Source organism: Muntiacus reevesi, chromosome 1 (assembly GCF_963930625.1).
Source record: "Muntiacus reevesi chromosome 1, mMunRee1.1, whole genome shotgun sequence".
Lineage (NCBI taxonomy): Eukaryota > Metazoa > Chordata > Mammalia > Artiodactyla > Cervidae > Muntiacus > Muntiacus reevesi.
Genome location: NC_089249.1, coordinates 239,864,980 through 239,888,677, shown reverse-complemented (window position 1 = coordinate 239,888,677; position 23,698 = coordinate 239,864,980). Strand labels below are relative to the sequence as shown.

At 51.7% G+C, this 23,698-nt stretch overlaps 2 protein-coding genes and 1 long non-coding RNA gene across 9 annotated transcripts in view; 1 reads left to right on the top strand and 2 right to left on the bottom strand.

The window, feature by feature from the left end:
- Positions 1-14,357, top strand: part of TNIP1 (TNFAIP3 interacting protein 1) — a 52,435-nt gene extending 38,078 nt beyond the window's left edge. For 3 of the 5 annotated variants that reach the window (XM_065918944.1, XM_065918943.1, XM_065918946.1), the window contains 10 exons: positions 2,201-2,290; positions 3,940-4,005; positions 4,165-4,296; positions 6,561-6,689; positions 9,015-9,143; positions 10,529-10,654; positions 11,163-11,228; positions 11,868-12,059; positions 12,879-12,969; positions 14,176-14,357. In XM_065918944.1, coding sequence (XP_065775016.1) covers positions 2,201-2,290; positions 3,940-4,005; positions 4,165-4,296; positions 6,561-6,689; positions 9,015-9,143; positions 10,529-10,654; positions 11,163-11,228; positions 11,868-12,059; positions 12,879-12,969; positions 14,176-14,210 — 1,056 coding nt within the window. In that variant the 3' untranslated portion in view covers positions 14,211-14,357. The remainder of the gene's footprint in view (positions 1-2,200; positions 2,291-3,939; positions 4,006-4,164; positions 4,297-6,560; positions 6,690-9,014; positions 9,144-10,528; positions 10,655-11,162; positions 11,229-11,867; positions 12,060-12,878; positions 12,970-14,175) is intronic. The other 2 variants (XM_065918945.1, XM_065918947.1) reach the window with 2 other exon arrangements.
- Positions 4,307-12,868, bottom strand: LOC136156296 (uncharacterized). 3 transcript variants are annotated; one of them, XR_010660930.1, is made up of 6 exons: positions 12,620-12,868; positions 12,046-12,236; positions 11,700-11,778; positions 11,248-11,412; positions 10,754-10,853; positions 9,150-10,285 (listed from the first exon to the last, which is right to left on the bottom strand). It is a non-coding gene; the product is annotated as an uncharacterized lncRNA (long non-coding RNA). The 3 variants fall into 3 exon arrangements; XR_010660929.1 differs by lacking the exon at positions 9,150-10,285 and adding an exon at positions 4,307-4,791 and having other exon boundaries at positions 12,046-12,868; XR_010660928.1 differs by having other exon boundaries at positions 12,046-12,868.
- Positions 14,358-16,005: 1,648 nt separating the features above from the next.
- On the bottom strand, positions 16,006-23,404 carry GPX3 (glutathione peroxidase 3). The gene is made up of 5 exons (XM_065918948.1): positions 23,244-23,404; positions 18,573-18,726; positions 17,244-17,361; positions 16,699-16,798; positions 16,006-16,263 (listed from the first exon to the last, which is right to left on the bottom strand). Exons 1-5 carry the CDS (start codon positions 23,328-23,330, stop codon positions 16,042-16,044), a joined length of 681 nt encoding a protein of 226 aa, XP_065775020.1. The 5' UTR covers positions 23,331-23,404; the 3' UTR covers positions 16,006-16,041.
- Between the last annotated feature and the right edge of the window lie 294 nt (positions 23,405-23,698).

Sequence of the window (23,698 nt, the reverse complement as noted above, 5' to 3'; positions counted from 1 at the left end):
GCCAGAGACCTGGGTTTGATCCCTGGGTTGGGAAGATCCCCTGGAGAAGGGGACCCACACAGTATTCTGGCCTGGAGTCCAGTCCATGGGGTCGCAAAGAGTCAGACATGACTCAGCCTCTTTCATTCACACTCACTCACTCTTCTCTGTGGAGTTTAAGGGTGCACCTCCAGGAGCACCCCCTCTTCCTCCTTCCCCAGTAATGTTAAGCACAGCTCCTCTGCAAGAGGCATCAGGCTTCTAGGGGCAGGCCCATCTCTCACTTTTCTTAAAGGAGTTGGCGTCCCTGGAGGACTCCCCTAGCACTCTCCCCTTACTTCTGGGTTCTGTGGTATACTTACAGACCTTAGCCTGCAGGGGCATTTGAGCCTCACAAGTTCATTCAGCCCGACCCGGCCAAGTCACAGGGGAGTGTGTGTATGTGTGGTGCGGGGGAGTGGGAAGGCAAGGAATGGAGAGAATGTGAGCAGTGACTCCAGGGCAAATGCTGTCAGGCCTGCAGGATGTCAGGTTGGGGCCTGTCCTGTTTAATCTTGTACTGAGGGTATGGACCTTGGCCTACATCATTCAGGTCCTTAGAGGTAGAACTGGTGATCAGTTACTTTTCTTTCCTTTCCTTTTTTTTGGTGTTCAATTTCTGAATTGATGACATCCTTCTGCTGTTTCACCTCAACACTTCATATTTTTAAAAAATTTTTAACTTTTTATTTTAGTATAACTGTCGATGTGTAGAAGAGTAGCAGAATAGTGCAGAGAGTGCCCATTTCCCGATTGCCTTGACATCTTACATAACCATGGTTCAGTGATCAACACCAGGAAATGACCATTGCCACGATACTATTAAGTAAACTACAGACTTGGTTCAGATTTCACCTGTTTCTCATTCATGCCGTTTTTCTGTACCAGGATTAAATCCAGGATCCCACATTGCATTTAGTTGTACCGTCTCTTTAGTCTCTGCCTGTGACAGCTCCAGTGGTTCTTGTCTTTCATGAACTTAAGGCTTTTAGCTGTTTTGTAGAATGTCCCTCAATTTGGGTTCCTCTGGTGTTTTCTTATAATTAGACTGATGTTGTGGATTTGGACAAGAAGACCACAGGAGTGACATCTTGTAACACGTCAAGGGTACATGATGTCAGTATGTCCATTTACACCCAATCTTGATCATTTGGCTAAGGGTCTGTCTGTCAGGTTTCTCCATAATAAAGGGGCTAATTTTTCTTTTGTAATTAATGTGTTTATTTTCGAGGATGTGCTTGAGACTGCAGATGCGCTGTTTTTCTTTATACTTATTTTAGTAAACACTGGCAATCTTGACTGCCGTGATTATCACTACAGCCTCCTAATGGTGATTTTGGATTTCCCTCATTCTTTCTCTGTTTATTAATTGGAATTCTTCTTGTCCCTTCTCCCCCATTTATTTTTTTATTCATCTGTTTCTATTAATATGGACTTAAGGATATTTTATCCTTTGGCTTATAACCCAACACCATCGTGATTTATTTTCTTGTTCAAATTCTTCCTGCTTTGGTCATAGGAAGTTCTTTTAAGTTGTCTCCTATGCCCATTTGACATGCCTTTCTTATGATGATGATGATTGAACACTTCCTTACTTTCTATAGCATCACAAGTTGCTCCATACTCACCTTATATTTTCCCTGCCCCAGCCATGAAATTAACCACTTCTCCAAGGAGCCCTGTTTCTTTTTGTTGGAGAATGCTTATTGTTACCTGAGTGACACTGCTTTAGGCCCTCTCAGAGGCCAGAGCGAGGAAATACATGTACTGATCACACATGCACACACATCTTTATTTGTATATCTTTTAATAAAACATTTTAAAAATAAACACTTTATAAAATATTTTTAAAAGTAGGTAACTCTTGTCTTCAGAGGACTTTTGGCTAATGTGTGGAGGAGGGGAGGGCAGTCGGCAGTGCCATAGAGATAGAGCCTGAACAGGGAAAGAAGTGTCTGTGGGGAGCGGGCAGGGGTAAGAAGGGCCTCGGAGCCACTGAGGATCAGGGAAGGGGAATAACGGTCTGTGTGGACGTCCCTAAGGGGCTCAGTTATGGCTGGGACTGGTGGGTGAGAGGGCAGAGAGGCAGGAGAGAGGGGTGAGTGGCCTTGGAGGAGCACTGAGCGGGTGAGAGAAGTGCTGCCTGAGGCCCTGCTGAAGGCCCCTCTTTGTTCCTCCTCAGGCTGGTGTGACGACAGGTAAAACCCCAGAGGTGGGGGCCCTGGGTGCGGCCGAGAAGAAGGTGAGGCTGCTGGAGCAGCAGCGCGCAGAGGTAGGTGGCTGGAGGCGGTGGGGGGGCCGGGGAAGATCCTTTCCCCCATCTGGGACCAGCAGGGCAGAGGCCCTTCCTGGCCCCGGGCTCTGACTGGTCTCTATGATGAGCTGTCATGGTGACCACTGAACCACCTGCCCAAGGATGAGACATGCTGCCTTGCCCTGGGCTCTTGTCTCCTGATCAGTCCCCCTGCCCATAGGAGTCACTCTGAGGACATGGCATTCGGGCATGGCCTATAATTGTTGAGGGGGGGAGTTTAGAAAGTCTCCTGTGGCGAACCCTGAATGGTGGTGAAAGGTTGTGATAGGAGGCAAAGGCAGCATCAGGAAAGGGGAGCCTGAGGTTCAGCTGTCACCACGCAGCTGGTTCAGGAAGGGTCTGTCACAGAAGGAGAGACCCCATACGTGCCTGTAGCACTGCTCCAATCAGCCGAGAGTCTCCAGAAATTGAGGCTCTTCCCTTGTGTCTCATGCATATTCCTCCCCTGATGTTTCTGGACCAGAGGTGGGAACCTAATCAATCTTCTCCACTGATCAAGCCCCTCCTCTCCTCACAGCTCAGGCCCTTGTCCCAATCCCTGAGCTCTCTGCCCTCCCTGGTCCTCCAGCACATTTGAAAGTTAGGCTCCATTGGTCTTTTGTTTAGGTGCATATTCATGTAGGTTTTCTTTCTGTATTGCTGTCAGATTTTTTTTTTTTATTACAAAAGTACTATAAAAAGTATTCATTATAAAAAGATGTAGCATCTCACCTTCTGGAAATGACCACAGTTGATAACAGTTCTTTGCATATTCCTGAATTTTGTTTGTGTACTTACTAAAGTATGACATTTATAAAAATGATATCAAAATACCACATTGCAGATTGCTTTTTTCCTTTCTTTTCTTAAAAGTAGCTGTATCTTTGAGAGTATTTATTATATTTGTATATAAAAGCATACTCTGTTTTTTATTCTTTAATTCTGAGTACTTTTTATCATATTTTAATGTTGTTGGAATTGGAAAGGATGCCCTTTCCATTGTTTTATTAATTTAACGGTATTGGATTGTTTTCCTTCACTGAAGAATTGTCGATACATCAAAATTATGGCAAGTAATTAGTGTCATCTCAGAGCAGAGGCAATGTATGAGGCGCCCAACTTTCTGAGTAGCTGTGCAGTGCTCCGTTTTCTGTTTAATACTATCATTTTCTTAACCTATTTCCAGTGCTCAAGTTTGCCTCGGTCTTTTTGCAGTATAAACATTGTTGGGATGATCACTATTCCACATACTTTTTACACACTTGTGCAAGTGCTTCTTTTGGTTACCATCTTTCAGAGTGGAATTATTTGGTTAAAGAGAACTTGAAGTTAATACATAGTCCTGAATTGCCCTTCTGCATGGGTGTGGGTCCCATAATTCTTTACCAGAATTATGTACTGTTTCTGTGTCTTGGTGTTAGTCTTGCTTTCCTGATGAGGGTAAAATGTGGCGGTTGATAAACGTGACTCACTGGAGGAAAGGTTGTGAGAAGCACGGGATCAAGGCAGCGTGTGGACCCACCACCCACACGTGCTGCACAATGTGCCTGCAGAGCTGGTGGTGGTGGTGTTGGCTCTCTTTGGTCTCCTCTGCTTATCTCCTGCTAACCCCAGTCTCTCCCTTGCAGCTGCTGGAAGTGAACAAGCAATGGGACCAGCATTTCCGGTCCATGAAGCAGCAGTACGAGCAGAAGGTATTGTGAGGGTGATGGGAACTCCAGGCCGCACCCTTGCTTCTCCGCGGGGCTCTCAGGACATTCAGCGCCACGCATGCTGCTTCCCTTGCCTCAGCCTTGAACGGTGGGTGTCCGCCCCGGCCCTCACACACTCTCTGTCTCTGCCTCTGAACCCAGATCACGGAGCTGCGACAGAAGCTGGCGGACCTGCAGAAGCAAGTGACTGACCTGGAGGCCGAGAGGGAGCAGAAGCAGCGCGACTTTGACCGCAAGCTGCTCCTGGCCAAGTCCAAGATAGAAATGGAGGAGGCAAGTGTGACTGTGGGTCTTGCAGACTCAGCTCAGGAGGCCTGCTCTCTCCTCCCCATCAGCTGGGAGCTGGGGGTGGGGGTCGGGAGACCCAGTTCCCTCTCTGACTCTGGGACTCAAGGCCTGTGTGGCCTGAGGCAAAAGCACTTTCCTGCCTTCTGCCTCAGTTTCCCACCTGAAAATCGAGGTTGGATTAGGTATATTTTTCATTTTTTTCTTTTTTCAAATGGAGAGCTTTTTGTTAATTGAAAGTCTCATGGTCTAGGGAACTGTATAGGGAAGCACAAAATGTGAAAAGATTCCCCAGGCCTGCTCTAGTACACTTGATGGGGGCGGGTGCTGTGGAACCTGCACAGTGGTGATGGCTATTGTCAGGGAGGGGCTCCAGCATTAGACAGAGCTTCCTTTGGTCCTTCATCCGGTCACTGTTCAACAGTGATGCACTAGGCACAGCGCTGGGTACACGGAGTCAGCAGTGAACAGCCATCCCCGCCCCTGGGGGAAGAGACATAGAACATCTAATGACAGAAGTAAATGAGTAGATGTGTGTTAGGTACAACACAGGAGAAGTTACAGGGAGAGAACATGAAGGGAGGTCAGATTCATTCAGGGGGTCTGGTGGGGGAGCAGGAACAGGTCCCTGAAGGAGCATCTGACCTGTCGTGTGTGTGACTGACACCAGCCAAGGCCCTGATCCTGGGGCAGCTTCAAGAGGAAAGGTCATTTGACCCCCAGGCTCTCTGGAGATTTTGTGTCACCATATGTTCACCTTCATGAGAACTAGGCAGAGGCTGCTTTTGCCTGACTTAGAAATGGCCATTTCCAACATGGTTTGCATTTCAGAGTTCGCTCCCGTCAGCAGGGGCCTTCTCCGAGCAGTCAGCCTGCCCTGGGATGTGTATTACGGGGGACCCTGCCAGTCTTTTCTCATGAGAGCAGTCACAGCTGGGGCAGTCAGCATGACCCTGGCTCCCGTCAGTGAGTGGGCTAAATTCCTGACGCCCTTCCCGGGCAGCTGGGGGAAAGGTGGAATTTCAGAACAAAGCGTGGCCCCGTGGATAGGAACACAGAGCCATAGAGGCCGTGCAGACCAGAGCCTCTTATATGGGAGCCTGTAACAACTCCCACATGATCCAACTAAGGCTGCTCTCTGACATCTCCAGCTGAAAGCATCTCACCAGCTAGTTTGTAGAATATTGACATGTTCCCACAACAGTTGAAGTTGGGAGTTTCCCCAGACCATCTCTCCTTACCGCCCCACCCCCAGTTCCAGGCCCTCCCCATTGGTCATCACTGTTTCCATTTGGTGTATCTCTCCAGGCCTCTTAGCACACATAAACACACGGAAGTAGTTTCGTGTGGGTATGCCTGGCCCTTGTACCATACTGCCCTCTTCTATTTTAAACCCTCCCTTTGGCTTGCAAGGGGACAGAGGACACCAGAATTAGGAGACCTGGATTCTTGTCTAGCTCTAGCTCACTGTGTGGTCTTAGATAAGTCACCTCTGGATAGTCCTATAAAGGGGCTAGGACTTGATGCTCTCTGAGGGCCTTTCCAGCTGTGACTGTTAGCAGTAAAGAACCTGGATTGTTCCATAGTACGTATGGAAGCGGGGCTTCCACCTTGAAGCCTTCCCCAGTTTCTTTTCAGCAGGAGTGTTCTTACTTTAACCTCATAGGACTTTGTTCCTCTGTGGAGGACTCCTTTCTGCCTCATGCTGTGTTTATCTCTTTGAGGGTCTTTTCTCCACTAGACCTGGAGACTGTAAGAGCTGAGAGGTCCTTTGGAGACTTTCAGTGACATCACTTTCTGTGCATCGTAGAAGACCCCTGTGTGAGCCTGGTAGAAATTGTGACTTTTCTCTCTATAAATTGCAGTCAAAATTTTGCACTCGGTGTGGGGGCTCACAGATCTCCTGAAGCCCATCTGTAACTCCTGTTAGGAACCCCTTATCCATGGCAGATAGATGAGCTTAGACCAGAGAAGGCTGTGACAATGCCCGAGGGCTCACCTAGCTGTTGGAGGAGGTGGTGATGGAACCCGGGGCCTTCCATTTAGTTGAGCTGCCCTGTCCTTGAGGACAGGACCATGTGGACATTACTACGCACGCGGGTGCCTTACATGGGGCCTTGTGCATGAGCATCGTGCGGCTGCGGAGTGAGAGCGAGGGGGGGAGGTGCGGTCACCCGGAGCCGAGGCAGGCAGTCGTGGGGTTCGGGCCTCCTGCGGAAGCTCCCTGCTCACCAGTCCCGTGTCCCCTGCAGACCGACAGGGAGCACCTGACCGCAGAGGCCAAGGAGCTGCGCCAGAAGGTCAAATACCTGCAGGACCAGCTGAGCCCCCTCACCCGGCAGCGGGAGTACCAGGAAAAGGAGATCCAGCGGCTCAACAAGGTGGGTGTGGCCAAGGTCCGGGGAGGGGCAGGGCTTCCCTGAGCCCTGCTGCAGAGGCCGCCCCATGGCCAGTACCCCCAACCCTCAGCTCAGGAGGGGTGACTCCTGGATCAGGGTCAGGGTGCTGAGGGCCTGGGTGTGGCCCCGGGGTTTCCACTGCCTCTGCCCCGCTCCCCGCACGCTGAGTGCCCGGCTTAGCTCTAACACCGCTTCCCAGGAAGGCCTTCCCAGTCTCCTTTGAGTTTCCCTGTTCTATGGCTAAAGCACCAGCAGCTTCTTTCAAACCCTTCTGGCATTTTCTTGTGATTACTTACTGACAGTCCGTCCTCCCATCCAGTGTTGGGAGGTATGTGTCTTCACCAGGACACATACCCCCAGCGCCTGGTACCAAACATGTGTTCAGGAAAAACTCACTGAAGGGAGTGGATGAGCTCTGGCCTGAGTTTCTGCCCTTGAGAAGGGGGATCCAGGGAGATGCGGCCCGGGGCAGGGCTGGGGCTGGGGCTAGGGGCGCCCAGGTAAAGGGACCCCTCTGCTCTGAGCCAAGGTGAGGGGCAGTGGGCTGGGCTGGGGGATGGTTCTAGTCCCAGTTATAGCCCCTGTAACCGATCCGGGCCTCAGTTTTGCCATCTGAACCCTGGCTGGAATCATGCTAGCCCTGCCCACCTTCTAGTGCAGGGGTTGAAGGAGTGAGCTGATGGAGAGGCTTTGAAAGGAAACTTTCTCGAAGGCTCAGGTTTTCCTCCTGTTCTGTCTGCCTGCTCTTTCGGCTCACAGCAGACTCTGTCGTGAGTTTGTATTCCTTGGGTCCCAGCTCTACTTGGGTGACTCTTTCTGCTTGGTTTTGGTGTTGGGTAAGCATTGATGACGCCAAATGTGGGGCCTTGGGGCTTGTTCTCAGTTAAAAGAAGGATCTGTCCCAAGCTGGGGGACTTGGGGCTCTAAATCCAGGCAGAATGTTATATGTGGTGCTGGTTGTAGAGATGACCCAGGCAGGATCTCTGCTGTCCGGGTTTCTGCGGTGTAGCTGGGGACAGAAACTTGTAAGGATGACTAACACAAGGCTCTCCCTGTCCCTAGACCTCAGTCTGCTCATCAGAAAAATGGGACAGACGGAGTGGGAGGTGCAGGCATAGCCTTCCCTCGAGCAGTCTGAATTTATGCTTTAAATATATGTACATACGTTTTCTTTGTCTGCACCACGTCCTAGTTGCAGCATGTGGGATCTTTAGTTGTGGCATATGAACTCTGAGTTGCAGCATATGGGATCTAGTTTCCTGACTAGGGATCGAACCCAGGCGCCCTGCATTGGGAGCTTGGAGTCTTAGCTGCTGGACCAGGAAAGTCCCTTGAATTTACTCTTGGCTCTGCAGTTTCCTCTTGTTGCTGGGGGGAGTCAAGGAGACAAAGAGGGGCCTGAGTTCAAGTTGGCCAAGGTTTCCCCAGGGTCCAGGGAGGCACTGTGGGCAGTGCTGTCACATGGCCAGCAGAGGCCCTGCTGTCCAGGGCACTAAAGTCTAGGCTGTGATGAGGATGGCCAGTCTTGAGAGGTGTTCCAAAGTTCTCAAGCAACATGTTAACAGGGTAGAAGGAGAAAACCAGTTAATGAATAACTTTCAAGAGAATGTGAGCACACTATTTATGCAAGGAAAAGTATTCTGTGAAGGTAGTAAAACAGGGCTCTTACAAAAAATCTCAAAATGTTATTTGGTGATGTTCCAGCCCATTTTCCGGGTTGGAAAGGTAAAATATTAATTACATCAAAATTAAAATCCAGGCTAATCTAACTACAGAAGACCTGGGGATGGAGGGGTTAGCTTGGTGGGAATAGGTTACGGAAGCTGGAGAATCTCTGGGCATGTCCAAGAGATTGAGCTTCTTCCTCCAAAGGACTTCGTGTTTTTTCTACATCTGGGTACTAAGAATTGAGCCACTTATCCTCAGGGAAAGGGAGATTTCTCCCTTCTACATGAAGACCACAGTTTAGGCTGCTGGTTAAGAGCACATACTGGCTTTGAATACCTGCTTTGCCACTTACTAGCTGTCTGACTTTGGACAAATCCCTTCAGGTGTCTGAACCTCAGTTTTCACATCCGTGAAATGAGGGTGAAGGTCACAATTTTTCTTCATAGGACTATGGACAGGATTCCGTAAAATGATGTGTGTATAGTGTTCATCTATAAGATGACATTTATTAAATAGTGGTGGTTATTATTATTGTCCTTATCATGATCGGGGTCTTTCAGTGGGGCCTGACCCTTTCAATGGGACCTGACTTCCCGGGGCTTCTGCTGACGGGCTCATCTCCTCTCTTCCTGATTCCAGGCCCTGGAGGAAGCACTGAGCATTCAGGCCTCCCCGTCCTCTCCAACAGCATTCGGGAGCCCAGAAGGAGCTGGAGGCCTGCTGAGGAAACAGGAGCTGCTCACGCAGAACGAATTGCTGAAACAGCAGGTGGGTTTGAGGGGAACAGGTTAGGTAGCTGGTGCCCAGTGGGAGTTGGAGCATCCCTGAGGGCCTAGGACGGACCTTGAGTCATGCAAGCTGTAATCTGCAGTCCACTGGCCATCGGCCAGGACTCCTGACTGGTATAGGTTTATCCTTGCCAGCAGTGTATCCCTATCTAGGTCATTCCTCTACCACTGTCATGATTTAAACATTTCTATGCCCCAGCTCCGCTATTATTTCCCTAATATTTTGAAAGCAAAATTTTTTTTAATGTATGTTTTAAAAATGAACTGTTATTGGAGTATATTTGATTTACTATGTTCTGTTAATTTCTGTTGTACAGAAAAGTGAATCAGTTATACGTATACATATATCCACTCTATTTTAGGTCTTTTCCCACATGGGTCATTTTGGAGTATTGAGTAGAGTTCCCTGTGCTGTACAATAGAACCTTATTAGTTATCTGTTTATGTATAGTTGTGTGTGTGTCATGAAAGCAAATGTTTTAATAAACTCAATAAATATATTTAAAAGGGAACTTCAGATTTCTCCTGCAAATGGAAAAGCCATTTATTATTTGTCATAATTAGAAAGTAACTATAAGCAATAAATACAGTAAAGGCAAAACTGTGTTGTTAAACTCTAGCTAGATACTTCTGCCTGATCACGGCTTTGTGCTGGAGTCCTCTGTCCCTTTATTTAAGGGAAATTAAATACTAGAAAGGTGCTTAAACACATAAAATGCAGACCTTCTCATTGAGGGACACAGAGGAGTGAAGAAAGTTGAGAAGGCTCTGGTTCTCGCATGTGCTTCTGTGCTATTTGCTGTCATGCTTCAGGTCTTTCTAAATCGTCCCGAGCCTGGTCAGCTTCTCACTGATCTGCAGTGAGGATGTGAAACTGCAGAGACAGGGTCCCGCCTGCCCCTTCCCTGCCAGGTCACTGGTCCCCACCCCAGAGCCTTGGGAGGGTTCTGTAGGCCCCCTGCTCTTGGCACCAGGAGTCCTGAACTCCAGTCCTCCGCTCAGATGTTTCTGTGGTCTCCACCTCTCTGCGGGTCTTGGCAGAATGGAAGGATGGGACTGGTTTTGATGGCTGTTAACCAGTTTTGTGTTTTTTAGCCATGGATCCTTTTTTCAAATAAAGCCCTAGGTTGAAGCCCAAAATATAAGATTGAAGGACCCAGAACTACTCTGTCTGCAGTTGGGGTTGGGGCCAGAGGTACACCTATTCCTCTCCCCACAGGCATTTTCAAGACAGGGTAAAACCACCTCTGATGTCTGACTCCTATCAGAGGCCCAGGATTCTGGGTCTGAGCAGGTCTGAGCCCCCACTCAGAACGGTTTCTCCTTCCTCACCCCCTTCTCCCTTCCCCTCCACCTCCCCTCTAGGTGAAGATCTTTGAGGAGGACTTCCAGAGGGAGCGTAGTGACAGGGAGCGCATGAATGAGGAGAAGGAAGAGCTGAAGAAGCAGGTGGAGAAACTGCAAGCCCAGGTCACCCTGTCCCACGCCCAGGTGAGAAGAGCGGGACCCAGGAGGGGGCAGCTGGCTGTGCCCTTGGGGAGGGGGCATGGGTTGGAGGGCCCTGGCGACACTGGTTGGCAGGAGACTCACCAATTCTCCTTCCAGCTCTGCTGACACATTTCTATGGCCCTCAGAAAGTCCTTTCCCTTCTCCACTTGTAACCCTGATTTTCCACACTCAGTTTTGATGCCTTTAAAGAGCAAAAGCAGGAATTAGCTCTAAGCCATCCACTCTTTCCCACACTGAAGCTGAAAGGCGTGAATGCTGAAGCACAGCTGCAGTGAGGCTCACGCAGCCGTCCTGACCTGTGTTCAGACCGCCCGTGGTGAGCAGGCCTCACCCGCAGTGCCCAGCCTGGGCCGCGCTCTGCCCCCAGGGCCCTTTCCCGCCGCTGGGCCAGGCAGGGCCAGTCCACCCTGGGGGTGCTTAGGCCCGGATCCAGGCCTGGCCAGGAAGCGCCTCTGCTGACAAGACTTCTCTCCCTCCCTCTTTCTTTCAGCTAAAAGCCTTCAAAGATGAGGAAAAGGCGAAAGATGCCCTGAGACAGCAGAAGAGGAAAGCAAAGGTGAGGAGGCAGTACTTACTGCTTTTTACCTCCTTCAGGGAGCCGCAATCTGACGGGGGAGGCATTGGTTGCTCAGGTGTCCAGCTAACTAATGAGGCCCCAGGTGGCACAGTGGGGAAGAATCCATCTGCCAGTGCAGGAGACACAAGAGACTCGGGTTCGATCCCTGGGTCGGGAAGATCCCCTGGAGAAAGAAATGGCAACCTGATCCAGTATTCTTGCCTGGAAAATTCCGTGGGCACAGGAGCCTGGAGGGCCACAGTCCATGGGGTCACAAAAAGTCGGACACAATTGAGTGACTGAGCACACACACACCCAGCAAATGACAGAATGAATTATGAGCTCGACTACATGTCAGGTCCTCTGTCCCTTTATTTAAACTGTGGTGCTAAGTGCTTTACAAACAAAACAAAAAATGCAGTTAGAACATTTAGAACAGTACATGGTAAAGAACAAGTGCTCAGGACATACCAGCTGTCATCATAGTTGATATTCTGGGCCCATGCGCAACCTTCCCTGGCCACGTGCCAGTCTTCAGAGAATCGAGACCCTAAGTGGAGAATGGCAGATGGGATGAATGGCACTGGGTGGCCCATGCAGCCTGTCACAGACCAGAGCCAGATGCCACCTTTCTTGCAGACCTCGGCAGACCGCTACCACCTGGAGCCCCACCCAGAGCACCTCTGCGGGGCCTGCCCCTACGCCTACCCGCCCATGCCCCCCATTGGGCCGCACCCCGGCTTTGAGGACTGGTCCCAGATCCGCTACCCCCCACCCCCCACGGCCATGGAGCACCCGCCCCCACTTCCCAACTCACGCCTCTTCCGTCTGGTGAGTCCGTGCCCCCCTCCCTCACTCCAGGACGCACACACGGGCCAGCCAGACACAGGCCAAGGGCAAGGTCAAGTGCGAGGGTCAGAAGCTGCATCCTTGGCCCCTTGGGAACAGACTGGTGTGCAGCCTGCCATCCCCGGGGCAGGACTTCCAGCTCAGGGTGGCTCAAGGGCCCTGGTATGGGACAGAAAAGGCCGGGTAAGGGAGCAGGGCCGGCAGGAGGGCTCTCTCCTGCCAGCCAGGCCAGGAGTTTGACCTTTTTCATGACCTCCACATGTTACCAGGTATAAGGTCTTCACCATGCATTCTTTCCCTTTGCTTTTTCTTCTCTTTTCCTTCTCAGTTTCTTTACCTTTTCTCTTTTCTTCCTTTTTTTAAAAAAATTTTTGCTTTTTTTCTTCTTATCATTCTGTCTCCAGAATTTCTGACCCCTTTCTCATTCTCTTCGGTGCCCCTGCCACAGCCCCTCAGGCATCACCCCCTCAACCTGGTCAGTGCCAGCTGCCCCCCATCCCATCCGCTTCTCCCCCTTTTTCTCCCCCATGACCATTCCTTACATGCATCTTTAAACCCTGGAGTGTACTGTGGGACTGTGAGCCTTGGGTTCAAATCAAAGCTTGACCACTTGCCAAGCTGGATGACCTTTGACAAGTTACTCCACCTCTTAGAGCCTCAGTTTGCCAACCTGTAAAATGGGGGTGGTAACCTGGGTTGTTGTTAGGATTCAGTTAGAGTTGATTAATATGAACTTAGTACTGTTCTGGCACAGTAGCTGCTACTATGGTTATTGATTACTAAGCACCAATTTTGTTGCAGCCAGAATACACCTGGCGGCTGCCCTGTGGAGGGGTACGTAATCAGAGCTCCCAAGTGATGGACTTACCTACGGCCAGGCCTACGGAACCAGGTGAGTGTGGCCCCTGGTAATGGGCCTTGGTTTATAAAAAGATAACTTTTTAATCTGCCAGGATCATCCCAATTTGGGGGCAGTCTTGCTACCTTCTGATCTCAGTGGAGGAGAGGCCCAGGTTTCTCAAATAGTGTTGAGAAGAAAGGGGTGGTGACTGCACCATGAAGGAGTTGAAACCATTCCTTCCATTGATTATAGTTTAATGTTCTAAATGCCATGCTCTGTGTAAGATGCTGGGGAGGCCAAGACAAGTGCAAAGGCCTTGGTGGGAGGGAATGAAGAACTGTGGCTGACTTGAGGATCAACAGAAGTCTGGCTTGGCTGGAGCCAGGAACAAGATGGAGAAGGGAGGCAGGCAAGGTGAGGTGAGGGAGGTTGGTAGGTCCCACCTCAAGGGCCTTGTAGGCCTCAGCAGGAGGGCTGGTCTTTATCCTAAGGATAGCCTGCAGGCCTTGGACATTTTTAAATCACCTGTTTGCTGGTTGCGAAAGGACTCTGGGCCCTTAGTTTCTCCCTCACTTTCTGCGAGGCTATTATGGGGCCTTGCCTGTGGGGGCTTCTGGGAACAGAATCGCAACTAGTGGGAGCCATGGGGAGGCCAAGTCCATCTCGGCAGAAAGCGTTTTCTAAAGGTCACAGCTGTACAGAAATGGAGCCTGCCATGCCTGGTGGTTGAGGGCCCCTCTGCAATAGCATAGGCAGAGGCTGCAGGGCAACGCGGAGAGGGTGTGGTTTGGAGGCTCTCGTGGCTGGGAGGAGGAGGTGTTGGGCTGGTCAGTCACTTCTCGTGTTTCCCCCTGGAGCCCTGGTGGTGCTGTGGAGCCGTAGGAGCCCGCTTTGATGAGGGCAGAGGGTGGTCAAATGGGCAGGACTGTCCCTTTGCCCAGAACTACTCCATTTCTGGGATCTGGAACCAGACTGACTGGGTGCCAGCACTTCCTAGACCTGGGACCTTGAGCAAGTTTTTAAAAACTCCCCTGTGCCCCACTTCCTTCCCCCATAAAGGGGTAATAATCTGCCTGCTTCCTAGGTCTGGGCAAGGATTGAATGACGAATGTACCTAAGGTGCTTTGACCAGGGTCTGGCACTCATTAACACCCAACAGCCCTGGTTTTTTTCCCCCATTCATACTGTATCTGTTTCCACAGGACTTTGAAACCTACTGTACCACCTCATCTTTAAGTCCTAAATTTGTTTATTTAGAGTCCACCAAAAATGACCGTGAAGGACCTCAGTGAAACCAGTCCCTTGACTCCACCTTCGTCTCACAGAGCCAGCCGACTTCAGATTACTGGAAAGCTAGAGGCCACAGGCTCTGTGTGGCCAGAGCTGCAGCCACTTGGGAGGCTGAGATGGATGGCCGGCTTGAGCCCTGGCCCCAACCTGGACGGTCTGCAGACTAGAGAGGCTCCATCCAGAAGGTGTCCATCTGGGCCTCTCCTTTGGAGTGACTGGGAAAAGCCCACTACTGTGCCCCCGAGTGGAGAGAGGTGTCATCTGGCCTGGACCTGCCGTCTTCTGCGGACACTGCTGGCAGATGTCAATCTCCAGGTGGTGCAGTCGAGACCCCCGTTGGCCGAGGGGCTCAGCCTGGAGCTGCCAGGCCTTCAACTGGAGGCTCGTGGTATTGAGGCCTGGACTGGGGTGGTTCTTGATCCCTGGACAGCTGTTTGCACGAATCTTGGACATAAATCCTAGTTGGAGATCAGCATTTTGTGACCGGATTTCTTTTATGCCCTGGCTAATGTGCTCCTCCTTGTCAACCAGAGTGCTGCTTTCCTGGCCCCTCTTCCCTCTGCCCTCTTCCTCCCAGATGCACCCCACACCCCCACCCCCACAAGAGCACCACCGTTCCTCTTGGCAGGTATCCCCTGGGATCCTGCTCAGAGCTTCTATGAGGGTGGAGCATCCAGGGGCTGGGGGTCAGGCGACCTGAGTCCTGCCCCTCACTTGTCAGGAGACATTGGGCAAGGCCTGGCCCTTCTGTGAGCCTTAGTTTCCTCATCTGTCAAATGGAACACCTCATCTCAGTGCTAGCTGCCTTAGAGAGAACTGTGGGGTGACAGCAGATGTGAGCTGGTTTTATAGACTTCAAATGCTGAGTGAGGAAGCAGAGTGGGCCTAGGTAGAAACCAAAAAGCAAGGACCCAAAGCCCTCCGTTCATTCCTTCCTCCCACCTCCAGCTTTCCTGCCCCCACGCTGGGGCGGCCCCATGGAAGAAGCACAACAGTCGGCTCAGCTGCTGCAGAAAGATCTTTACTAGGCAGACAGGGGTGAGTCTAATGCCAGCGGGTCAGGGTGAGGGGAGAGGACACACTCCCCGAGGGAGTGGGGTGGCATCCCTGGCCGGGGGCCTCAGCCTGAATGCACTAAAGGCTGGCCCCTCAGACAGGCTCAAGGGAGGTCCGCCCACAAGGGCTTCGGGCCCCTCCTTCATGGCGATGCCGCCCCCTGACACAGAGAACGTGGCCCCCTGCTCTCACGGCTGCCTTGGCGACTCTCAGGGAACGCTGAGGGGGGTGGTGGGGTGGGGGGCAGGGGAGGGCCCTCAGGAAGGAGGGAGGCTGTGTGGTGGAGAAGGAGGGGGTCAGGCAGTGCGGAGGACCCAGAAACTTCTGGGCACTTCTGGGTGGTGTTTGGAGGCAGTGAGAGATGCCAGCCTGGTAGGGTGAGGTCCTGGTTAAAGCAGAACAATTGAATCTAGAGCTGGCTTTACAATTTGGACTCAGCTGAAAGTGAATGGTTATCACTGGAACAGAGAACTGGAATGAAAGGGAAGTTCCTCTCTGGCATTCTCCACGGCACACTGCTGTTGCCACCTATACACTTGTGCAGGTTGACACATGTGGCCCTGTACTCGTGTGTACACACGCCTGTAGGCATGTGTGCAAACGCCCATGTGCAGAGCAGTACAGACACAAATGTTCATCTCAGGCTGGGGCCTTGTGTAACAGTAAAGGGTCTAGCATGGAAGTATGGCGTAGTTGGAGAAATGGGTTCCTTCCTGAACAGAGTCCTCCCTAGCCCGTGTGGTGGACATGGGGGGTGGGGGGTGGGATGGGCCTCAGTTACTTCCCCTTGACTTCCATGACTGCCCGCCGCCGCATGTAGGTCAGGATGTCCATTTTGACAGAGTTGACCGTGGTGCGGTGGTACCAGCGCATGATGGGGATGCCATCTGGCCCCACCAGGAATTTCTCAAAGTTCCACCGGATGTCATGGACCTTCATGGGTTCCCAGAAAAGGCGGTCAGGTGAGCCTAGGAGCTCCGAAGTAGGAGGACAGGAGTTCTGGAGCAGAGACAAGAGAAGTGTTAACTCTGCCTGGGGCCCTTTCCACCCGCTTCTCCCTCCTCCTTCCCAGGACTTCTCAGGGGAAGGAGAATAGCCTGGCATTGAGAAAAGAGCACCAGGTTGGGAGTTAGAAAACTGAATCCCAGCACCAGCTTTGGTTCTAGCAGATTGTGAGACCCTAAGCTTGTCCCTTCTGGAGCCTATCTGTAAAATGAGTTGATGAGCCCTTAGGGCCTACAAAGCCCTCTATTAGAATAAGAATCAGATGCCAGGAAACTCCCCAAGAGCCCAGGAACAAAGGAGGGTGGCACAGGCTCCTGGGGCCAGGAGCAGCTGCAGCCCCGTCCGGAGCCAGCATCACCCAGGGAGAGAGGCTCTGTGGAGCTTGACTGTGAACTCATCTTCAGGAATGTGGCTTGGCTGTGTACTCACCTTCAGGAACGTGTAGAACTTCTGCTCTTTCTCCCCATTCACATCGCCTTTCTCAAACAATTGGAAATTGGGGATGAAGCCCCCACCTGGTCGAACATACCTAAGAGGAATGTTTTTGTATGGGTCCCAGGGACATGGGCTCAGACATAAGAGGAGGGGACAGAACTGGGGAAGGGGGTTGGGAATCTAGATTTTATGCTATAATGGGCAGTGGGAACCTATGACTATTAAATGGGCACAGGTATAATGTGGGTCTGCAGTCTTCCTCCAATTTGGTAACTTCTCATTAACCCCTGCCCTCAACCTGTCCTCCCCTTCCCCCAACGTGGCTGACAGCCATCATCCTTGACCCTGTCTCTCTCCTGGTACCCCTTCCGCTTGTCCCACTAAACAGAGTTCCTGGAGGGAGAGAGTAGTTCTTGGTGGATGATAAATATCCACCGTGAGTAGAGACCAGCATAAAAGATGCCTGGAGCCTGGGCTGGGGCACAGGGTGGGAGGGGCTTGCTAGAGGAGCTTTCTCAGGACACTGAGTCAGCACTCACTTGAGGGAGGCTAGGATCTCCGAGTTCTCTCCTGGTTCTTGTTTTCCAAATTGATTGCAGGGGAAGCCCAGAATGACCAGACCAAATGGTTCAAGCTCTTCCTGCAGTGCATTCAGTTCTGGAATAGGGAGAGAGCAGAGATGGGGATAGCCTGGTGAGGAGTCCCACCTCCCATGTACCATCCACCTACCCATCCCATCGTATAGCTGAAATCACTGAGGCCTGACGGGAAGGGACTTGCCCAAGATAATCCATTGAGTGTGGCATTGCTGGCATTCAAGCCCTGTCCTACGGAGTCCAACCTGGATGGGTTGGAGGTTTGGGGGAGAAGAGAGCAATGTGCTTCCTCAAATTAGTAATCAGTCACCCACTGCCTAAACCCACCACCTGGGCCTGTAGGCTGTGGGCTCCTTTAGGACTCTCAGGACTGAGTTTCCTGGAGTGAGAATCATCCATCCCTGGGCAGAAGGCAGATGACTTCCCTGGGGTAGGATGGAGCCCTTACACCGCTCCTATACTTTGGGTATTTAGGGGCCCAGGGGAGATCCTGGCCCAGCTCTCACTCCTCTCAGTGCCTCCTGGCCTCTTGTGCAGCATCTAGGCTCAGCCCACCTCTTGTCCAAATGCACTCTGCTCTATTCCAAGGGCTACGTCATGGAAGCATTCTAGACAGAGCGCTCACTACCCACTGGGCCGTCCAGTTCACTGTCATTCCACTTCCAGGAGTTTGCCCATGACTGTCAGGCAGAACATTCTATGTTAGATTGCCCTTGCCTCCTTCCCACACCCCCAAAGCATTTTTCTGGTGGGTGCTGTCAGATACCTTTGGCTTGCCTGTCCCCTGGCTTTTGACTCTGACCCAGCTAAGGAGAAAGAAGTAGGGGATCTGGGGATCATGAAACCTGGTTCTGTCACTAACACGCAAACTCTGGGGACTCAGGCCAGGGGCCAAGAGAAGCACTGAGGCAGACGGGCTGAGGACGGGAGAATTTCTCAGCAAGAGGAAGCCACTGTTTCTTACTCCAATGAAAGAAGTTCCAGGCACAAACCTAACCTCCTCCATCCTTTTTCTTTTAGGGCAATTGAGATATCCAGGGATGAAGGATAACTGAGAATCTTCTAGAACATGTTTGTAGGGGATCAGACCTCAGGTTGTATAATTATTTTCACAGAACCACGGAACACAGTAGAATTCAGGTACAGGGTTTGAAATCTCATGATGACCATCACCCCCATTCTCCTTGCAACAGAAAAGCTCCCGTGATTGGAATGTGCCCAAATGGCAGAAACAGCCCCAAACACAGCAAGGGAAGAAGGGGTGGCTCTTACCAACGTACTGGCCCGTCAGGCCTCAGTAGCTGGCCACGTTGACGAAGAGGATGTATTTGCCAGCGTACTGCTTAAAGGGGATATATTCCTCCCCATCGATGGTGAGGGCCCCGTACTCATAGATGGTGCCGCCCACACCAGCATGGCAGTCCGTCTGCAAGACAAGACCAGTACCAGGGAGTGGTTAGACCCTGAAGGGAACTCGGACACAACCATTTTCAAGATACCAAGGAGTGGCGGAACACATTTGCCCACGTGGTCTTGACTTGCCCAAGAATTCAAACTGGACTAGAACTGAAGTCTCCTAATTCATTGTATAAGATAATAATGTTAAAAGCATTTAATAAGCTGGAGAGTGCTATGGAAACTTGGAGAAATAACTATGGTCATTATTTCTGCATCACTTGTCAGTTTAGACAGCCACCAGGCAGGCTGTGAGGGAGACTACCCTCATGCCAGTGTTATTGGATGGGATGGTAGAGACTGGGAAGCTGTTAGAATAATGCAGGCAAGTGGTGAAGACAGCCAGAAGTAGACCGTCATGAAGGAAGAGCTGAACAGAAATGAGGAAACAACAGTGTGGAAAATGGTGATTTAGACGTTTCCAATCTGGAGAACTGGAAAGCTGAGGCTGTTGTTCAAAAACAGGGAAGTAGGAGGGGGGCCAGGAATGGGGCCAGGCCTGCTGGGAGGATTAAATGGGATGGTCAGGATAAAGCCCAGTGCCTGGCATAGATCCAATGTTCCCTGTGTTGAGCAGTGTGACAATGACCTTAAGGCATTCCTCTTTGCCTAGTTGCTGCTCCACAGTCCGCCTCTAGACTAGTAGAGTCAGTGTACAATGGGCTGTGAGTTGGGGAACCAGCTCTGCCTCTAACTCCCTGTGTGGCCTTGGACTTGCCCTTTCTCTTCTCTGGGCCTCAGTTTCCTCATTTATAAAGTGAGAACCTTGAACTGGACCAGCTGTTCTGAACCACAATGGCTTGACAGCATCGCTCTCGATGGGAGAAGAGGGAATAGATTACTGCCAGCAAGTGGGATGCTGAATTTACACCCACCCCACCCCCCCACTCTAGCCTCATCTCATCTACCATTTTTTGATGCGGACTACAAAAATCTGGGTTTACTCTAGAGAGAGCATCATTGCGTCACTACCACAATTAGCAGGTGGGCTGGCAGTCTTGGCCTGGACATCTGAGGAGAGGCGGGAAGACAATAAACAAATTGAATGCAAGCTAGCATTATAGACCAGAGACAGGTGGTTGGAGTTAAGAGAAGCATATTCACGCACTCTGTTCTGGCCAGTCCTGGAAGACTTGCTGTTGAGGTGAGGTGCACCTGGGCCCAACCGAGTGAAGAGAGCCGTCTGGGTTGGTAGGGTGTAGCCCTGGGCGGGCATAAGAAAGCCACTCTGTCTTGGAGACTCCGTAGGCCTGCTGAGCTGGGGAAGCTGGACTCCTTCCACATGGCCATTCCCTGACTGCTGCAAGCATTCTTCTTGGCTCAGGTACGAATTCCCTGCTTCACGTGAGTCTAATATTCCATGCCCCGTGACTTCTGGTGGGTGCCAGAGGCAGGCCTCAGACCTAAGTTGGACATTCCTCCAGCCCTTGGGCCTCTTGGGCCCCAGCTGGGGTCAGCTCCAGCTCCAAATGCAAACAGCCAAGACACAACAAACACACCCTAGCTGGTCACAGGGGTCTAGCAGCCAGAAGGGCAGGCCTCCTGCCTGCCTCTCCACTCCGCCCTGGCCCAAAAACAATCTGTGAAATAGGGAGGGGAAAAAAAAAAAGCCAAGAGGTTGTCTAAATAAGGGAAGCTTGAAAACAGTGGGAGGATCAGCTTCTAAGCCCATTTTCAGGGTGGGGTGGGGCAAGGGGAATCTCCTCTCATTAGATTTGAGTCTTACTGGCTGTGTGTCCCTGAGCAAGTCACTTTCAATCTGAGTTTTCATCTGTTGACGGGTGAGGGAAAAACCACCTGTCTCCCAAAATGGCTGTGGGAATTTGCTAGTTGATTAAAACCATCTTGAAAGCCTCTTGGAAAGAAACCCAGCCCCCATTCCCCCATCAAGGGGTAGGGTAAAGGGCCCTGACGTTGCTGTGTTACTGTGAAGAAGACTTGGATATTCCCCAGCTGGTATGAGGAAGCTGATGCACTGGGCAGAGTATGTCCAGGAAAAGGGACCTGTGACAAAGCCTCCTGCTTTCTACTGGGGCTGCAATGCTGATGCCGTGGGTGCAGACTGAGAGGGCTTGGAGAGTGACCATGGTGAGGGAAAGAGCCACAGCCTGCTCTCAGTACTGAGCATGCGTCCCACCTCCTTATAGGCCCCGCCCCTCCTCTAGTGGGTCCCTGGAGTCCCAGAACCCTGCACCTTAACCAGGAGGTCAGAGGAGATGGGGGTGGGGAGGTTACCCCAATCCTCCCACAATTGCGTAAGACAGGAGAGTTCAGACGACTTGAGAGTGGGAGGGGAGTCCCTGCCAGGACCCCGGCTGGCTTGGACTGCTGGTCCTGTGTCTCTCTCCTCACTCCTCTTACCACTCCCAACAGTGCGAAGGTATGAGGGGAGAGCTGGACTGGGGGCAGGAGACCTGAGTTCTAGGCCTGCCCGGGCCTCCCATGCGACTACATGTGACTAGTCCTGTCCCTTCTCTGGGGCTCTGGCTCCTTGATTATGAGATGGGGGTCAGATTCAGGGCTGTCTAGAGGGCTGTTCAGCTCTGACTGTCAGCCGGTGGTTCCTTCATTTTATCTGCCTGATTTAGTCACCTAGAAACCAGCGGTTACTAGGAGCCCACGCACGTCAGCAGCTGTTATTCTCTCTAGCCTCTGTGAAGTCCTTTTGTAAGGGAAGGACAGGAGCCTGGGCAGCCTTAAGATGGACTGGAGAGGGGACAGCGAGGAACGGCTTTGTTCCCCAGCCCCTCCCTTTGAATTGGGTGGAGGCAAATATCCCTCTGGGGCTGTCGCCCTTTGTCCATCCTTTTCTCCACTTGCCCCTGGCCCCCTGCCTTGGCCCTGGAACTGGGGGTAAGATAAGTAGTGATTGAGTCCTAGAACCAGACGCTATGACATTTCAACCCTCTCAAGACCTAGGAGGAAAGATGGGGCAGGACCAGGCTGTCATGGGCTAGCAAGTCCTAGCTGGTTGCATCTGATATGATCACACCCTACCCTAAGGCTTTTCTAGACCATACCCATCCTGTTTTCTCTAAATCCATCTATTCCCCAGAGTTCTACAGAGAACACATGGTTATGATGAGCTATTCATGGGATCCATGTTCTTAGCTCCACTTTCTTGAAACAGGGCCCCATCTTCCCATCTCTGCTTCTCCCCAAACTGAGGTTATAGGACTGACTCCATGATACTGCCCTACCCATGGTCTGCCCTCACTTTAGTTCCACACCCTAATATCAAAACTCAGACCCATCCCTGCCCTGGAAAATACCTTCTGAATTGGAGATTATGAACAAGACTGGATACAAAGCCAGAGGCTAGGAGGAAGTGGCCCCATAACCATCCAGTCTCTAGGCTGACTCCCAGGAGAGGCAGACCAATTAGAATTTAGGCTGAGAACAGGACTGGGGATAGAAACAAGCAGAAGTAACCTTGCATTTTTAATGGGCTTCCTGAACAATAGATAGGATTAAGGAAATAGAATTGTGGAGTCATAAGATCTTAGAATGGAAGATTTGAGAAACACAGAAGCTCAAAGCTTCTTGATTTTATGCAGATGAGGGGTGTGTGTGTGTGTATTGGGAGGCTGGAAACAGAAATCTCTCTCTTTGGGTCTATGCCTGGCTCCTGACTCCCCACCCTGGGGAAGAGGAGAGGTCTAAACATGCCGGGTCACCCCTGCTCCTGACCTCAGCACCCCCACTCTAGCTAAGGACCACAAGCTTTACTGAGGGTAGACCCAAGCTCAAGAGAATTCTGCCTCTCCTATGGAGCTGGCAGGCCAATAAGGGTTGTGGCTGGAGGGTACTGAGGCTGCCCCAAACAGGAAACCCTTCAGAGAACGGTGTGTGGATTTTGCAGCTTCTCCAAGCATCCCCTCTGAAGTCATCAGCCTCTCTGTGCCCTGTGCTCTCACCTCCAGCGGATGGAGAAACTGAGGTCCACAAAGGATGAGAGGTCTAGTCAGTGTCCTGGGCGTTCTTGCTGCGAGCCCAGAGACCGTTCTGTCAGCCTCTTTTACCAGTATCCCAGAATCCTACCCGGGCTTGGGCTATTTGGGCACCACACATTGCCTGCCGTTCTCCCTGGGAACTCTGCAGCCACCCAGACTCCAAGTCTCCAGGCCATTTTCTGGCCCCCCCCAACCCCCTTCAGGGTCCACTGGAAGGGAAGGGTCTCAGAAACATACGGTGGTTTGGATGAAGCAAGGCGGCCCGGAGGTAGCGGTGGGGAAGAAAGTGTGAACTCTGGAGAGACAAACCTTCCTCCCTCATTCATTCCGCCCACCCGGGGCATCCAGGTCTCCAGCAGATGAAACTGCGAAGAGTCTGACGACAGTCTGAGTGCGCCAAAGAGGGAGGCAACGGGAGTTAAGGGCGTCTCTCGCACCTAGGTGTCACCCTTCTAGAGGGAAGCCCTCACGGAGAGATGGTGACACCTCCGGGCTGTGTTCTTTCCCCTGGCCCCCCACCCCGAGGCTCACTCACCTTCGACTTCTCCTGTCCCTGGCTCGGCGGAACGAAGCCGGCCAGGAGCAGGGAGAGAAGGCAGGATGCCCGGAAGAGCCGGGCCATGATGGGCTGGGGGCGCGTCTCGGCTCGCCGCAGACGCTGTCTGATCCCGGGCCACGGTCCGTCTGAGGTGTCGTCTGCTCTCATCCACCTTTCAAGCCCTCAGCGATGACCAATCCGCGGCCGGGCCGGAGTCTTTGTAGCCAATCGCAAGGCGCCTGGCATTTCAGGGGCGGGCATGACTGCCCCTCCGCTTCCCCCGCTGGGCGACAGTGACATAAGCAAGTCTGGGCTGAGAGATGGGAGCCAGGTGCTTGTGAACCCGTGGGGGCAGCCCCCTCTTCTTTCAACTCCAAAGTGCTGGAAGAGGCAAGCACCGTGTCCTCAGCCCAGCCAGAGGACGGGCTTTAAAAAGCACCAAAGAATTGGTG